Raw genomic sequence first — 18,950 nt, 5'->3', positions numbered from 1 at the left:
TATTAACACAGTGTCATTGAAGTTGGTATACAACCCCCCACTGCTAAATTTGACTGGTTTAAAAACAATTTTTTTAACACATTCAAAGTTTGCAGCAACCCTATATCAAAAAATTTCTAAAGTGCCATTTTTCCAATAGCATGTGCTCATCTCGTTGTGTCTCTGTGTCATATTTTGGTAATTCTCCCAACTTTTTTATTATTGTTGTATATGTTACAGTGATCTATGATCTTTGATACTGCCATTGTCACTGGAGTGCCACATATCACACCTAGGTAAGATAGTGAACTTAATCGATAAATGCTGTATATGTTCTGACTGCTCCACTGGCCATCTGTTCTCCAGTCACTCTCCCCCTCCTTGGGTCTCCCTATTCCCTGACACACGACAATACTGAAATCAGAACAATTAATAACCCTACAATGGCCTCTAAGTGTTCAGGTGAAAAGAAGAGTCACATGTTTCTCACTTTAAATCAAAAGCTAAAAATAAAGCTTAGTGAGGAAGGCAAGACAAAAGCTGAGCTAGGCGAAAGCTAGCCAAGATGTGAATACAAAGGAAGAGCTCTTGAAGGAAATTAGAAGTGCTACTCCAGTGTACGCACAAATAAGAAAGCAAAATTGCCTTATTGCTGATCTGAAGAAAAGTTTTAGTGGTCTGACTAGATGATGAAAGCAGCCACAACATCCCTTTAAGCCAAATCCTAATCCAGAGCAAGCCCTCTTTTCAATTATTTGATGGCTGAAAGAGGTGAGAGAAGAAAAGCTTGAAGCTAGCAGAGGTTGGTTCATGATGTTTAAGGGAAGAAGCCATTTCCATAACACGAAAGTGCAAGGTGAAACAGCAAATGCTGATGTAGAAGCTGCAGCAAGTTATCCAGAAGATCTAGCTAAGATCACTGATGAAGGTGGCTACACTAAAGGACAGATTTTCAACGTAGAACCAACAGCCTTCTATTGGAAAGGAATGCCATCCAGGACTTTTATAACTAGAGAAAAGAAATCAATGACTGGATTCAAAACTTTAAAGGAAAGCTGACTCTTGTTAGGGATGAATGTATCTACTGACTTTTAAGTTGAAGCCAATGTTTATTTAACCATTCCAAAAAATCCTAGGGCCCTTTACAATTATGCTAAATCTACTCTGCCCACGCTCTATAAGTTGAACAACAAAGCCTGGATGACAGCACATCTATTTACAGCATGGTTTACTGAGTATTTTAAGCCCACTGTTGAGACCTACTCCTGAGAAAAAAAGACACCTGTCCAAATATTACTGCTCACTGACAATGTACCTAGTCACCCAAGAGCTCTGATGGAGATGTACATGCAAATTAATGTTGTTTTCATGCCTGCTAACACAACATCCAATCTGCAGCCCATGGATCAAGGAGTAATTTTGACTTTCAAGTCTTATTAAGAAACACATTTCATAAGGCTATGTATGGCTGCCACAGATAATGACTCCTCTGATGGATCTGGGCAAATTAAACAAAAAGCCTTCTAAAAAAGATTCATCAGCCAGGTGTGGTGGCTCACACCTGTAATCCCAGCACTTTGGGAGGCTGAGGTGGGCAGATCACCAGAGGTCAGGAGTTTGAGACCAGCCTGGCCAACATGGTGAAACTCCATCTCTACTAAAAAATGCAAAAATCAGCTGGGTGTGGTGGCGCATACCTGTAATCCCAGCTACTCAGGAGGCTGAGGCACAAGAATTGCTTGTACCCAGGAGGTGGAGGTTGCAGTGAGCCAAGATTGTGCCATTGCACTCCAGCCTGGGCGACAGAGCAAGACCGTGTCTCCCCGCCCAAAAAAAAAAAAAGATTCATCATTCTAGATGTCATTAAGAACATTTTTGATTTATGGGAGGTCTCAAGATATCAACAATAACAGAAGTCTGAAAGAATTCCAGCCTTCAGGGATGACTCTGAGAGGTTCAAGACTTCTGTGGAAGAAGTAATGGCAGATGTGGTGGCAACAGCAAGAGAACTAGAAGTGGAGCCCAAAGATGTAACTGAATTGCTGCAATCTCATGATAAAACTTGAATGGAGGAGGAGTAGCTTCTTATGGATGAGCAAAGAAAATGGTTTCTTTACTCCTGGTGAAGATGCTGGGAACACTGTTGAGATTACAACAAATGATTTAGAATATGACATAAATTTAGGTGATAAAGTAGAGGCAGGGTTTGAAAGGACCAACTCCAATTTTGAAAGAAATTCTAGGCTGGGCACGGTGGCTCATGCCTATAATTCCAGCACTTTTGGGAGGCCATTCTGTCTGTGAGACAGAGGAAGACCCTGTCTCAAAAAAAAAAAAAAAAAAAGGAAAAAGAAATTCTGCTATGAGTAAAATGCTATCATATGCTACAGAGAAATCTTTTGTGAAAGGAAGAGTTGATCAATGTGGTAAACTTTATTGTTGTCTTATTTAAGAAATTGCCACTGCCACCCCAACCTTCAGCAACCACCACCTTGATCAGTCAGCAGCTATCAATATGGAAGCAAAATCCTCCACTACCAACAAGATTAAACTCACTGAAGGCTCACATGATTGTTAGTATTTTTTGGCAAGAAAGTGTTTTTAAAGTATGTACATTTTTTAGACATAATGCTATTCACACTTAATAGACATAAATAGTATAAACCTAACTTTTATGTATACCGGGAAGCCAAAAAGTTTGTATGACTTGCTTTATGGCAATATTTGCTTTATAAATCTGTTATATCTCTTGTATATCTGTACTAGAATTCAATGTAAATTCAATAGTGTCACAGGATATAAGGTCAATGTTTAAAAAAATCGGCATGTCTACGTACTAGCAATGTACAATTAGAAAATGCATTTTAGAAATCCATTTATGATAGTGTAAAAAATATATTTTAAAATTAGACAGTGAAATACACATTTAACAAGAGATTATACAATGAAAAAGAAAAAATGTTGAGAGACCTTAATAGAGGCATGGTGGGATGGAGGAATTTCATGGTAGCACAGATTAGTAATTCTTTTTTTTTTTTTTTTTAAAGACAGAGTCTCTGTCGCCCCGGCTGGAATGCAGTAGCGCAATCTCAGCTCACTGCAAGCTCCGCCTCTCGGGTTCACGCCATTCTCCTGCCTCAGCCTCTCCGAGTAGCTAGGACTACATGCACCCGCCACCACGCCCGGCTAATTTTTTGTATTTTTAGTAGAGACAAGGTTTCACCGTAGTCTCGATCTCCTGACCTCGTGATCTGCCCGCCTCGGCCTCCCAAAGTGCTGGGATTACAAGCGTGAGCCACTGTGCCCGGCCACAGATTAGTAATTCTTAAACTATTTTTGGAGGATTCTAGGCTTCAACAAATTACTAAATATACTGATGGTAAGGGGAGCTATGTCTTTCGCTAATACAGAAGAGAATTATAAATATGCAAAGGAGAAAGACTAGAAGGTACACCAAAGTTGGACTGCAATTGTAAGTAGTAGTGTGAATTCATGGTGCACATATTATCTGGTCTCTAGATAAATATGGAAATAAATATAGACATAAGGGTTTGCATGTTAGACTTAGAAGCAACGAGATACCAGCAGCAATGAACACACCTAGTATCCAGAGCTTGGTGTCTAAAAGAAAATAGGAGTTTTGGTTAAAGGAGTGATTGTTAAGGCCCAAAAAGATACATCAAGATGTGCCTGTAACATCTTACTATGGCAAAAAGAAAGAAGTGCTCAAAATACCATGGCAACATATCAAAATAACAGAGGAGTCAACCTGAAAAGGGTCTCACTGGCCAAATATGGGGCAATCTGAGCATTAAAATAGTAATGAATTGGCCGGGCGTGGTGGTTCACGTCTGTAATCCCAGCACTTTGGGAGGCCAAGGCGGGCAGATCACTTGAAGTCAGGAGTTCGAGACCAGCCTGGCCAACATGGTGAAACCCCGTCTTTACTAAAAATACAAAAAATTAGCCGGGCACAGTGGTGGATGCCTGTAATCCCAGCTATGCGAGAGGCTGAGGCAGAGGAATTGCTTGAACCTGGGAAGCGGAGGTCGCAGTGAGCCAAAAGCGCGCCATCGCATTCCAGCCTGGGCAACAAGAGCAAAACCTTGTCTCAAAAAAAAAAAAAAAAAGTAATGAATTAAAATACATAAAACAATTCTATGAATCTATACTGATACAACAAACAAATACATGGAAGAGAAGAAAAAGCTCTTTCTTATAGGTAGAATGCTAACTAATAAACACAGAAGGAATGACAGAGCTAGAATCATTAATGGCTCTTAAACCTACTAGGTAGGGTTTCATGAGGAAAGAATATCTGCAATCTCAAAGTTCTCCACACAAACAATTACAAAGAGAAAAAATAGTGCACACCACCCCACCCAGTTAATTTTTGTATTTGTAGCAGAGATGGGGTTTCACCACATTGGCCAGGCTGGTCTTGAACTTCTGACCTCAAGTGATCTGTCTGCCTTGGCCTCCTAAAGTGCTGGGATTAGAGGCATGAACCACCATGCCTGGCCTATTATTTGTTTTTAACTTGGTAATGATGTATTTCCTTTTAGAAGATTTTGTTTGAGTAACAAAAAGTGAGGTGATTGAAAGAAAAACAAGAAATAAATACTATAGGTAGTGCTCAGGTTTGGCAAAAATTATGATGTTGCACATAATAGTATGTAGAAATAGCAAAAATTGTGAAGATGATTTGTAATTTACTGAAGGATGAGAAATGGTACTCTAGTAGATACAATTACAGGAGAAGGTTATATAGAATAAATTTCACAATTTAAAATATACACACAAAAAGTCATAGGACAAAGTTCTGGTTCTATCTGATGAGCAGCTATGAAAAATTAATTGTTACAATACAAGAAAAAAGAATACAGGTCAAATGATCAGGAATCTATATTGTATCATCAACATATGGTTTAAATCCTTAGTGCAGAGGCAGAATGAGTTTTTGACACCAGGAAAAGTAACAGGCTAAGCTGGTCATTTGCAAAATAGAAATTATTTAATTACACTTGACTGCATGCCCTTTACAATGTATCATGTCTTAAAAGATATGCAACCTAAGCAACTTGACTTCTCCACTGAGCTCTTTCATCAGATCAATAAATCACTGATTAGGCTTAAACAGCTCTAACATACACAAATTTTTAACTTTTTGGAGTCCATTGTATAATTTTATACATCTAACCTTTTTATCCAGTCACCTTTATGTTCACATACCTTGCCAACTCCCAAACCAGAAGCAGGGCAATATAATAAAAGCCAAAGCAAGGTCAAGATTCTTTCCAAGCACTTGTGTACCAGAGAAACAGAGGACCACTTGAGCTGATTCAGAATCCTCTCCTCACTTAGACCAATTAACAAAATTCTTTAAACAAGACATACAAAAAAAATCTAAACCTAACCTTTCTTTATAAGCCTTTTAAAGAAATAGAAGACATGCAAAAGGAGTAAGAAGTCTTACAGACAATACAACATATAGCTAACCATATATATATATATATATATAAGAATGTCATACATAGCTAACAATATATTATACTACGTGTTATGTAGGTTATATAAGAATATATTACAACAATGATGAGTTAATAAGTACTGCTGTAAGTACCTTTACATTTATTAACTGACTTAATCCTTACAATCTTTTGAAGTAGATAACATTACCCTTCATTTTATAGACAAGAAAACTGAAGCATAAAACATTTAGGCAACTTGCCCAAGTTAGAAGCAATGCCAGAATTCAAATCCTGGCAGCTCAGCTACAAAGTATACATTCTTAACTACTAAGACTTACTGTCTTTCAGTGGCTTAGATTCTTGGTCAGTGGCCTTTCTCTAGCCAGATACAGGGTTCTCATTCTTTTTAAAGAAGTTTTATTTATATTAATAAGCAACATTGTACTGATTTTCCTTTCAAAGTAACACTGAGTTCATTCCAATACATTTTCAAAAAAAGGATGTCTAAGACCAAAGGTCCATCATTATGTTTTGTTTTCTTAAAACATGATAGAATTACTTACTCCCCATTAATTTCAAATGATAATTTCAAAATGTTACAGATGGAATATTATGGGCTGGTTTCCTTTTATAAAGCAAATCAACTGACCCACAATGCCATAAATAGGAAAGAAATTAGCAAAACAGTGATTTTGCATGAGAGTGAACTGGTGGTAAAATTAGCTATCACATTTTGCTCTAGTGAAGTTAAAACTTCAAGTGCTGAAAGATAAGTGTCAAGTGAATCAAAGTGTTGTGTTGGTTAGTACTTGCCTCTTTGAGGAAAACCTCCATATCTTCTTGACTTTCAAATACAAAGGCTCTTAAGTCATTTGATGGAATATGATTTTCAATATATTTGGCATTTTTATTATCTTTCATATTGATCTAAACGAACAAACAAAAAAAGGTCGAATTTCAGGAAACCCAACTGATTATTAAAACATGTTTATATTAAAATTGGATTTAGATTGTAATACTTGAGAAAAGAGAAGATAAAAAAAAGAACTTGGTATCAAAGAGTTATTTTAAAACATCTAATCCATTACCCAGAAACAAAGGCCAAGATTCGAACAGTGCATATTGATTCTGATAATATCTAAGAAATAACTTTAGTTCCTTTCTAGTCAACTCATTGAAAATATTTCAAACAGTCTAAGATTGTGACTTGAGTGTAAACATTTCTTATCTTTCCCCACACTTTTCATATTTTCTTAATCTTCAAGAGAACTTCATAGATGGAATAACTAATAGGCACAAAAACACAAAGAACTTTAAACTTCATAAAACTAATGGAAAAAAAAAACCTTGCTACGGCTTATTTGTAACTATTACTGCCCTCCAGAGAAGCATGAAGTTTGCAACATCAGAACATAATCTTATTGATCTATTTTACTTTTTTATTTTTTTGAGACAGAGTCTCTCTCTGTCACTGAGGCTGGAGTGCAATGACACGATCTCAGCTCACTGTAACCTCTGCCTCCCAGGTTCAAGCAATTCCCGTGCCTCAGCCTCCCGAGTAGCTGGGACTACAGGCAACTGTCACCATGCCCAGCTAATTTTTGTATTTTTAGTAGAGACAGGGTTTAATCATGTTGGCCAGGCTGGTCTCGAACTCCTGACCTCAAGTGATTGGCTTGCCTTGGCCTTGCAATGTGCTAGGATTACAAGCATGAGCCACTGTGCCCGACCTACTGATCTATTTTAAAAACATTAACTGGGCCAGGCGTGGTAGCACTGATAACCCCAACACTTTGGGAGGCCAAGATGGGAGGATAACACTGGAAGCCAGAAGTTTGAGAGCAGCCCAGGAAACAAAGTGAGACCCTGTCTCTAAAATAACAATAAAAAATTAGCCAGGTGTGATGGCTCTACCTGGGAGGCTGAAGTGGGAAGATCGCTTAAGCCCAGGAGTTTGAGGTTATAGTGAGGTATGATGGTGACACTGCACTCCATCCTGGGTGATAGAGTGAAACTGTCTCTAAAAAGTAAAATAAAGTAAAAATATGAATTAGACAATTCTGCAAGTGAGGCTCAATGCTATGGAAGATACTAAGACAGGTTAAGGAAAAAGCTACTTCTGGAAGTACATAATCTGTTATTTACTGCAGATGAATAACTATGTTGAAAGTAGAGCATGATAAAACTCCCATTAAGAGAAACGTAAAAATATAAAAAGTACTATCTAGGGAATTTTAGAGATCGATTATTTCCAAAACATGGAAATCAGTTTTCTTGAGAAAATAATAAAAGGGGAGGTATTTGATTATTTCCAAAACATGGAAATCAGCTTTCTTGAAAAGATAATAAAAGGGGAGGTATTTATGTACTATAATCTATTACAAAGCAAACTAGCCAAGAGCTTGGGCTCTGAGGTCAGACAGATGTCCTTTCAAATCATATGCTTGATCTTGCTCAAGTACTACCTAAATCTCAAAAGCTTTCATTACTTTCATCTGTAAGATGGACATAATAAAACAGTTTATACCTCATAGAACTAAATGTGGATTAAGAGATAATATAATTAAAACAATAGTACAGTGCTTGTCACATAAATGTTGGCCAATAGTGCTATTCTAAATTATAGAATATCATTCAGTATAGAAAAATGAGAAAACAGTTACACACAAAAGTTAAAACCACATGAAAACCATCATCCAGGCATAAACGCTATAAACAATGAGCCTATTGTTTCACAATTTGGGGCGGGAGGTACTAAATTACTTTACTGGAAGAAATGATACAAATAAAACTTATGTGGATATTTACAATAACTTATAGAAAGGGTAAAAGTAACCCCAAAATGACCACAGAAAGTCATCTTTTAAAAAAATATATAGTTATAGATAAGCCAGTTTAGGACTTAGCTCTCATGATCACATTCTCCCAGACTGTATTGTTTTTTTTTCTATTTTTTTTTGAGACAGGGTCTCACTCTGTGTTGCCCAGGCTGAGTGCAGTGGTGTGATCACGGCTCACTACGGCCTCGACCTCCCAGGCTCAAGTAATCCTCTCACCTCAGCCTCCTGAGTTGCCAGGAGTACAGGTGCATGCCACCATGCCCAGCTAATTTTTATTTTTGTAGAGACAGGGTCTCACTATGTTGCCTAGGCTGGTATCAAACTCTTGGACTCAAGTGGTCCTCCTGCATTGGCCTCCCAAAATGCTAGAATTATAGGCATGAGCCAACGTGCCTGGCCCCAGGGTGTATTTGTTAGAAATATTCTGCCACGTCAGATTCCAAAGCCTCCAGTATATATAAACTGGTTTACATGGCAATTCAATTCTTTGACGGATTTCACTTGCTCAGGAAGACTCAAGGAAGTCACACAAGTAGGGTCACTGGCCAGTTTGTGTGGTTCCAGTAGTGACTTATTTACACTTTTTCCTAAGTGTAATACACATTCACAGTTTGGAGGTTTCCCTGATATCCTTAAGGAAGATTTATTTATTTGTTTGTTTGTTTATTTATTTTTATAAGATGGAGTCTCACCCTGTCACCCAGGCTGGTGTGCAGTGGCGCAATCTTGGGTGACTGCAACCTCCGCCTCCCGGGTTCAAGCAATTCTCCAGCCTCAGCCTCCCAAGTAGCTGGGACTACAGGCACATGCCACCATGCCCAGCTAATTTTTATATTTTCTTTTTTTTTTTTTTCTTGAGACGGAGTCTAGCTCTGTCGCCAGGCTGGATTGTAGCGGTGTGATCTCAGCACACTGCAACCTCCAACTCCTTGGCTCAAGCGATTCTCCTGCCTCAGCCTCCGAGTAGCTGGGATTACAGGCGCGTGCCACCACGACCAGCTAATTTTTGTATTTTTAGTAGAGATGGGGTTTCACCATGTTGGCCAGGATGGTCTCGATCTTCTGACCTCGTGATCCACCCCCTCAGTCTCTCAAAGTGCTGATTACAGGCATGAGCCACTGTGCCCGACCTATTTTTATATTTTCAGTAGAGACGAGGTTTCACCATGTTAGCCAGGCTAGTCTTGAACTCCTGATGTTAGGTGATCCGCCCACCTCGGCCTCCCAAAGTGCTGGATTACAGGCGTGAGCCATCGTGCCCAGCCCTTAAGGAAGATTTAGACACCTTGTTGGCTCTGCAGGTTCCAGTTTCTTGGGATGTTCCCTCTGTTTGTGAGTTCAGTGAATAAAGTATTTGTCAAAGTCCTTCAAGAACTTCACAGTCATATCACAATCAAAGTAGCAAGATAGAGATAGGTAGATATAGGAGATGCAGCACTCTGTGATGATCTGGTGGTTGATGGCAGCTTTCTGCTTTATGATTTTTTAAACAAAATTTTTCCATACATCCTATTCCATAACCTATTTTATGATTTACTAACGTCATAAATTTATTTTTATATTAGTAAACAGAGACCTACAGCAACATTTTAAGGGCGGCATAATATTCCATTATAAGGATATAAAGTAACTTATTTAACCAGTCAGCATCTTCATAAATTTTCTTTTTTTGCTCCATCATTTTGCTATCATAAACACTACTGTGAGGAGTTCATATGTAAATCTTTGTACATTTCTCCAATTCTAGATTGGAATTGTTAAAAATAAATCATAGAAATAGACTACTAAATGACCATTTATATGACTAAAATTTTAAGTTTGCATATTGCTCACTTGTGTATGATGGTAGCGGCATTTCAACTAGACCTAGAAAGGTGAGTAAACTGCGTGGAAGATGTGAATGTAGGAAGGTGGCAAGAAAGGTGAAAGGTTAGTCTGAAAAGGGTAAAAATGCAGAATATATCTGTTTATCTCAAAGATTCAAATGTAATTTAAAATGGAAATATATGCCAGCTATTAATCTGACTTGGTGATATATGCCACTATTAGAAAATCAAATGACAAGAGGAGACAAATCTAATCCAGTTCTGAAGTATTATTTTGACACTGGCATTTTAGTAAAAATGTTAACAATTACACCTGCATTATAACTTTTATAAGGGTCACAATATTTTTTCTTATACTTTCTTTCACTCCTCATCAGACTAATCAAAACAATGTCTGCATCTAAAATAGAAATTCTCTTCTTGATCTAGCAAAAATATTCTAATAACACATACGTGAATAGGGGAATGTTATGAATATTAACTTTGCTAATGTAAGATACGGTAAAAAATTGAGAACTATATAAAATGATTTTTAATAAAGTATAATACAAACATGAGTTACAGAGAATAGAATTTTTCGCGAATCCTCAAAGTATGTCTTCTTTGCTAAAGAAAAAAAATTATCTAGCAAAAATAATCCTTTTGTAATCTTAGGATAAGCTTTAAGTTTGCTCTAACATATCATTACCAAAGAATGTTAGTTTTTTACTCTTTCATCCTTTTATGTGCCCCAAACTTACTATATTAAATAGTCTGGATGGCAAACATCTTAGTAAATCCATGGCCACACTTCACTAGATGATTTATTAAATATAGCTTCACCTATTCTTGATGACCCGCAATCATCAACAAAAGCTATCAAAATTTTATGATGTCAATAAAGTATTGGTTTCATTTTCAAAATCCTAAGAATGCCCGTTCTTTGTAGCAGGTGATTTTCTTGCCTATCTTAGTTTTTTTCCTTTAATCAACATATTTACAGCAGCATTCTACCTCTTCAGCAGGTTTTAATCTAATCCCTGCTATAATCTAGTAACAAGTGCCAAAAGGAACCAGCTAACCAAACTAATTTTCAACATGATTCTAGGTCAGTAAGTTGTCAGTTTGATACCTCTTTCTAGAAAAAAGCACAGGTTTTATGACAGTTATTACCCTCATTGATCAGGGGACCTTTAAAAAGCTCATGTATAGATTCAGCAGTATGCCAGATGCCACAAGTCTGATAATGTAAAACCAGGGTAATATTGGGACTAAAATGTCTTAAAACAAAAATCTACGATTACAATAATAAAACCAATACTACCAAGATGAACAAAGTTTCTTACCGTGAGCATTATGGGCTCACAGACTCGTTGTTTAAATTTGTCTCTGTTATTTCTTAGCCATAAAACAGCATCATACGTGTCACGGAATCTCTGTCTTAGCTTATCTTCCTTCTGATTCATAAGACTGTCAAAACGTACAATATGATCGTCCACACCTAAAATTGTAAAACAAAACAAACTCTTGTTTCTCTGAAAATTTTAATTAGTGAAATACTCTAATAATAATACAGAAGAATACTCTAGATCTGAAGGTTACAAACACCACTCAGCAAGTACTCCCATAGTGGAAAATATGTGACCTGAACAAATCTTTCTAAAATGTCCAAAAACCTGGGAAAACATAAGATCCTGAAACTATCAAATATAAAAAACAGGTAACCCACAAAAAAAAAAAAAACAAAAAAACCCACAAGGAAAACACTAGATTTCCTATCAAAAGACAAACAGCAGTAGGCCCTCAAAATTCTGGAAGAAAAATTAATATTTTCATTCTAGAATTGTATACACAACAAAACTAAAAAAGTGGGGAGATAATGAAATAAGAATATTTTAAAGGGTGCAAAGATTCTGAAGTTAATTCCCAAACATCTCTTCTTAGAAGGTTAACTGAAAATGTACTCCAACAAAATAAGGGTATGATGGAAGAAAATGAGACATGGAATTCAGGAATAGGTTTATAACACAGAAAAGGCACGAGAAAAATTACAAATGATAACCATGCAGGCCTCAAGAACAACCAGTTTAGATGGAAGGGGAAGGACAGAAGGCTACAGGACTCAGGAGAATGCCTGGTAAGACAGCTTTTTTTTTTCCCTCTTCAATTTAAGAAAATGCTTAAGGAAATCAAAAAAAAAATTAAAAGCTTTTTAAAAGCTATCAATGAAGGGAAATTTAATTATAATGCACAACTTGGTTCAGCCATGAGTAAGTTTAATAAACAATACTTAGTATTTCTAAACTTCTAGAATTAACCCATAAATAAAGCACATAAAACACTAAATGTTTTCGGCCTTGAAAATATAAAAACCAGAGTATAAATGAGAGAATTTAGAATGTGAGAAGGGAGGAAAGTAAAAAGCAAGGGTAGGAGGGAGTACTAGTATTTGTAGCTTATGAAGTGTGGATTGAAGCAATATTGACAATTGTTAAATGACCAAAAAAGATATGTATATTATTTATTATAATACAAATCATTATTAATAATCCCATTTGAAGAATTTATAATAGAGATGTTTTATAAGGTAAAATCTACATCTAGAGTAAATACAAAAAGATAATGTCTAAAGTTGATTAATCAAGCAATAGCTAAATAAGAATATGATATATATGGAAGGATTACTAGAAAAAATCTTCTTAAAGAGTTAAAAGTGCTTACTCTTGATTGGCTTTGGAGGTAAAAAAGGAGTTGTGCCACCCTTCTATCCTTCTAGTTCTTTTTTTTTTTTTTTGTTAGCCATACACATCTAATACTTTGATAAACATATAAAAAAATTTTTTTAAACTGATCTTAGTCATATATATTGAGCAGACAGAATATAAAATCCCTATCCAAATAATACCACAGATCTATTCACATGGTCTACAAAAAAAAACCAAAGATGAAATTGGACAGGTTTCAAGGAACTAAGCTAACAGAAGGTTACGAAGGCTAGAATAAAGAGCTTAAATTTGATATGAGTAATAGTGAGTGACTTTGTCAAGAAAATAAAGCTAGGCATTTATAGAGAATTAAATCAAGTGCCATAATCTGACAGAAGACAGTGGTCAGCTATCATGGCAAATTACAGTACATGACAGATATAGATAATTAAGGTATGAAGTTGGAAGAACTGAGTTGAGCTTCCTCAAGAAGGCAACTTGAACATTTTATAGAAATAATTACCAGAAGCAGAAGAAAGCCCAATCAACAGAGATATATCTACATTTTATAAACATTTCATTCAACTTTATGAAAACTTACTCTTTTTCTCCTTCTCTAGAGTTTCCCTCTCTCTTCGCTTATCAATTATCTCGCCTTCACATAATGCCTTTTCATCCTGAATCCGTCTCAGATCATTTGCAATGGCATCAATCTGGGGCTGAAGATTCTCGCAGTTTTCCGTGGTCTTTAGTTCATTTTGCAAATCCTCTATCATTTTGCGGGTATTATCTATTCTCCTCTGTCGGTCAAGCTCTTCATTTTGCTTTACTATTAAAGCCTGCTGAAGTTCCTCAATCTAATAAAACAAAAGTAGGTTAGTACTTGAGACTGTTTTCCTCTTGGTTTATAAGACTTTTGTAGTAATACAGTTTTTAACATACAAACAATCTAACATAGGTGTTTTCCTCACTAAAAGGTGTCCTGTGAGAATTAGACTAGCACATTACCAGTTCTACCAGACTACCTGTATCTTTGTTTTACACATTCACTAATATATCTCAAATACTTTAAGTGGTGCTCAGTATATAATTAGCACTTATTAAATATTTCCTGAATAAACGAAGTATTTTAAAAGCCCAACGGATTTCTAAATATTTACAGGAAGTACATACTATATGCCATAAGACCAAAATTAAAACAGTCATGTGGCATATGTGATACAGTTTCCATAATAAAAATGGTAATAAAGATTACAAGTCACCCTATTACAGGCTGAATATCCCCAATCCAAAAATCCCAAATCCAAAATTCTCCAAAATCTGAAATTTTTTTAGTGCTGACAACACAAATTACCCAGAACACATTATTTTTTCACTATATTAGTTGTATGTCAGTTTTTACTGTTAAGTATTTATGCGTGAATAAGTATTTAAAAATGATTGTTTATGAGTAGCATATAAATAGAGTCAGGAATGATGGTGATGCCATCAACCACAGGTGTGGCTGAGACAGTGACACCTTTATTTCCTGATGGTTCAACATACACAAACTTTGGTTCATATACAAAATCATTAAAAACATCATTTAAAATTAAATTCAGGCTATGTGTATAAAGTGTATGTGAAATATAAATGAATTTTGTGTTTGGAATTGGGTTGTATTCTCAAGATACCTCCTTATGTATATGCAAACATTCCAAAAATCTGAAAAACTCTGAAATCCAAACACTTCTGGTCTTAAGTATTTTGGATAAGAGGTACTCAACCTGTAATTTGAAACAGAAATAAACTATTTTCTTCCAATGGAAATATTTCTACCAATACTTCAGACTAATATTGTGAGATTTTAATCATCAATCTATATGCTTAGATTCTCCTTCACTTATATTCAGGGTAAATTATATTTTTAAAACCAGCTATGTAAGTTGCCACTTGATGTCAGTGAAATTTTTATCAAAACTATGGTCTACCTAAGACAGAGTAAAGATTTTCTTTAGGACACACACATATAAACAAATATACATTTATATGCCCAATTTACATTTTACAACTAGAATTTTGCATTAAAATAGATAAATTTAACACATCACATAATCTGTTTTAGCCAGCTTTATTTCCAAGTCAGATTTACTCCCTCTCCTTCCTCAGTATAAAAGTTATAACACATTCATTACTGAAAATACAGAGACTTATAACAAATAAAAATAACTTATAATCTTAATGTCCTTAAATTTTTTTTTTTTTTTGAGATGGACTCTCACTCTGTCGCCCAGGCTGGAGTCCAGTGGTGTGATCTCGGCTCCCTGCAAGCTCTGCCTCCCGGGTTCACACCATTCTCCTGCCTCAGCCTCCTGAGTAGCTGGGACTACAGGCGCCCGCCACCATGCCCAGCTAATTTTTTTGTATTTTTAGCAGAGACAGGGTTTCACCGTGTTAGCCATGATGGTCTCGATCTCCTGACCTTGTGATCCACCCGCCTCGGCCTCCCAAAGTGCTGGGATTACAGGCGTGAGCCACCGCGCCCGGCCAATGTCCTTAAATTTTACTTTTTTTTTTTTTTTTTTTTTTTTTTTGAGACAGAGTCTCACTCTATTGCCCAGGCTGGAGTGTAGTGGTGCGATCTTGGTTCACTGCAACCTGGGTTCAAGTGATTCTTGTGTCTCAGCCTCCCGAGTAGCTGGGACCACAGGCATGTGACACCATGCCTGGTTAATTTTTGTGTATTTAGTAGAACTGGGTTTTCACCATGTTTCACTAAAAATGTATTTAGTAGAACTGGGTTTTCACCATGTTTCACTAAAAATGCATTGAGAGCAGTTTCTCATTATCCCTCATGTCCTTGCAAAATAAAATTTTAACATCTTGTGCATAATATCCTGTGATATGGATATACCACATTTTATCCCATCTCCTGTTGAAATGTGGGTATTGATTTTTCCTTTCTAAAAATTTAGCTTTGGCAGTAACAAAATGCACATATCCCCAAATATATCCTCTCTCCTATAACCAACCATACAGAAGCAAGAGAAAATATATCTGAAAAAATTAAGATACATACATGTCACTGAACATTAACAACGTTCAATGGGCCTAAAAGCAGATAATAGGAAATTCAAGGGATTCAGGAAAACAAATGAGCATATCACAGATGACAATATATAATTAAGAATCACTAAACACTAAAGACGATACAGAATTAAGATTCACTAACAAATAGAACCTCTGCAATCCCAGCAAAACAGGGACCACCAAACTACTGAAAATCACTGGCCTACCATATAAAGTTGTACCAAGAGAAGGTCTTTGTCAGATATTGACCTGAAAAACTGAAAAGCAGCCCAATGATCCCTTACCTTTCAATTAAGTTTTCTGAACACTAACTCATTTGTCACCTTCATGCAAGAAACTACCATGACTAATCACATTAGTCCTACTCTGACTAATATCCACGTTTAGCTCAGGTACAGTAAGTCTAAACCTCTTAGATCACCTACCTTCACTAGGATACTGTCTCCATGCTGCTCTATATCTGCAATTTCTCTGAATGTTCCCTCTTCTTTTTTTTTTTGAGAGAGTCTCGCTCTGTCACCCAGGCTGGAGTGCAGTGGCGCGATCTCAGCTCACTGCAAGCTCCGCCTCCTGGGTTCACACCATTCTCCTGCCTCAGCCTCCCGAGTAGCTGGGACTACAGGTACCCACCACCACGCCCGGCTAATTTTTTTTATTTTTTTATTTTTAGTAGAGACAGGGTTTCACCATGTTGGCCAGGATGGTCTCGATCTCCTAACCTCATGATCTGCCCACCTCGGCCTCCCAAAGTGCTGGGATTACAGGCGTGAGTCATCACGCCCGGCCTGAATGTTCCCTCTTCTTGTTCTAATGGAAACCTGGCTATTTCTGGAAGACACTTGTTCTCCCCAGAGCCCTCTCAAGTGGTGACCTTTTCCTGCCAGAAACCATTATTTCAGGACATGGAGGTGGGGGGGGTGTTCTCATTAATCCCCACTGTACTCCTTCCTCCTTTAATTGAGCCCCACTTTGGTTCCTCTGAAGACCATGGGGTCAGACTTTGTCACCCATTACCCTTGTTGCTATGTTAACTACCTCCCTGAAAATCCTCCCCAACCTTATCCATTCAGGGATGACTTTGGCATCTGATTCACTGTCTTCCTCCTCCATCATTATATCCGTCATCATGTGACTTAAACATATCTACAGAAAATCAATCTAACTCTTTGGCCTCTGTGTTCCCTTACTTCTTCAACTTCAATCATCTTTTCCTTAACCTTTCCTAAGCCACCTGTTTACTGAACAGAGGAAGGTAGCTGAGGAGGGTTATGTTCTAGATCATAAAGCCCCCCAAATCATACCACTTCTGAAAAATGTATTTCCATAATTCTATTCTTTGGTCACTATTTCCTTTTCTTCCATTTTACTTACTCTGGTATTCCTACTCTATCTTTTGACCCCCACAAGGTTGTGCAATCCATTAACCCCACTACCTTTTTACATTTCTTTCCTTAATCAGCTGAGACTCCACAATGCAGCGCCATAACCACTCCCTTGCAAAGATCCCTTGACCTTTCTTCTTTTGTCACACTGGCCAGGAAAAAGCCCAGTTCTAATTAAACCTATCTATATACCTTCTAACTATATCTAAGCAATCGAACTAATGAAAGAAACCCTCAAAAACTGGTCTTACTTTAAATCTATGGCACAAAACTTAAACGGGCACCCAAAACTACCAGATAAACCTATTACACTTTTTCTTTTCTTTTTTTTTTTTTTTGAGATGGAGTCTCGCTGTGTCACCCAGGCTGAAGTGCAGTGGCGCGATCTCGGCTCACTGCAAGCTCCACCTCCCGGGTTCACGCCATTCTGCCTCAGCCTCCCGAGTAGCTGGGACTACAGGTGCCTGCCACCGCGCCCAGCTAATTTTTTGTATTTTTAGTACAGACAGGGTTTCACCGTGTTAGCCAGGATGGTCTCGATCTCCTGACCTCGTGATCCGCCCGCCTCGGCCTCCCAAAGTGCTGGGATTACAGGCGTGAGCCACCGCGCCCAGCCTACACTTTTTAAATAAACTTTTGCTCTCTTTCTGAGATGAGTTCATACCTTTTGCTCATTCAATCCTTTATTGCTACCTTCCTTCTACTCACTCAGCTAATGACCTTGCCTCATATTCATTCCATTAATAGAAGCTATAATTAAAGTACTCCCTCCTTCTCTTGCTTTTAAATCTATCGCTTTACCTACATCCTTACTCATTCTGCTTTACTTTGTACAATGTAAGGAGACTCCATCTAGCTACTTAAATCTAACCCCTCCAAGGCTACTCCAGAGAAATGTTTCTCAAATTACACCTTAAGAAGGTGTAATTTTTCATGAAGGACCATTAAAAACAAAAATTCCAAGCCATTACAATTCAAATTTTATTAATTACAATATACCAAAATTCTGGAAAAGTTTGGCAATTCCTTAAAAAACTGAACGCACACCTATGATATTCTACTCCTAGGAAATTATTCAAGAGAAATAAAAGCAAATGTCCATACAAAAAGCAGTAGAAGAATATCTATGGCAGATCTACTGGCAGTAGCCCAAAACTAGAAACAGTCTAAATGTCTAATACCAGGTTAGTGAATAAACAAATTGTGTGATCTCAAGAAAAATGAAAAGAAAAACATAATAAACCGAATGAAAATAAAAATAGCACATATCAAAATTTGTGGGGCACAGCTAATGCAGTGATAACAGGAAAACGTATAACGCTAAGTGTATACATAAGAGGAAAAGCATCAAATCAATAATCTATGCTTCCACCTCAAGAACCTATAAAAAATGAGCCCATCTACATCAGGCAGAAGGGGAATCATAAAGATAAGAACAGATATTAATGAAATGGAAAAGAGAGAGAAAAATCAATAAAACAAACAGCTGCTTCCTTGAAAAAAAATGAATAAAATTAGCAAATCTTTGGCAAGATTAACTAAAAAAAGAGTGGAGGGATGGGGGATAGGGGGAATTGCCAATATCAGGAATGAAATAGGGTTATCACTACAGATTCTATACATACCAAAGGATAAGAGAATTTATGCATACATAAATTTGACAACTTAGACAAAAGGACCAATTCACCTAATATGAAAT

The 18,950-nt window shown here is 36.9% G+C and overlaps 1 protein-coding gene across 4 annotated transcripts in view; it reads right to left on the bottom strand.

Annotated features, from left to right (window-relative positions):
- The window catches only part of SMC5 (structural maintenance of chromosomes 5), a 104,413-nt gene that overhangs the window by 43,165 nt on the left and 42,298 nt on the right, over positions 1–18,950 (bottom strand). For all 4 annotated transcript variants that reach the window (XM_032164258.2, XM_032164259.2, XM_032164260.2 and 1 more), the window contains 3 exons: positions 13,402–13,657; positions 11,442–11,596; positions 6,264–6,377 (listed from right to left, as the gene is read on the bottom strand). In XM_032164258.2, coding sequence (XP_032020149.1) covers positions 6,264–6,377; positions 11,442–11,596; positions 13,402–13,657 — 525 coding nt within the window. The remainder of the gene's footprint in view (positions 1–6,263; positions 6,378–11,441; positions 11,597–13,401; positions 13,658–18,950) is intronic.

Source organism: Hylobates moloch, unplaced genomic scaffold (genome assembly GCF_009828535.3).
Source record: "Hylobates moloch isolate HMO894 unplaced genomic scaffold, HMol_V3 SCAFFOLD_10, whole genome shotgun sequence".
Classification (NCBI taxonomy): domain Eukaryota; kingdom Metazoa; phylum Chordata; class Mammalia; order Primates; family Hylobatidae; genus Hylobates; species Hylobates moloch.
Note: the sequence above shows the minus strand (reverse complement) of the source record. Positions and strands in the feature narration are given on the sequence as shown.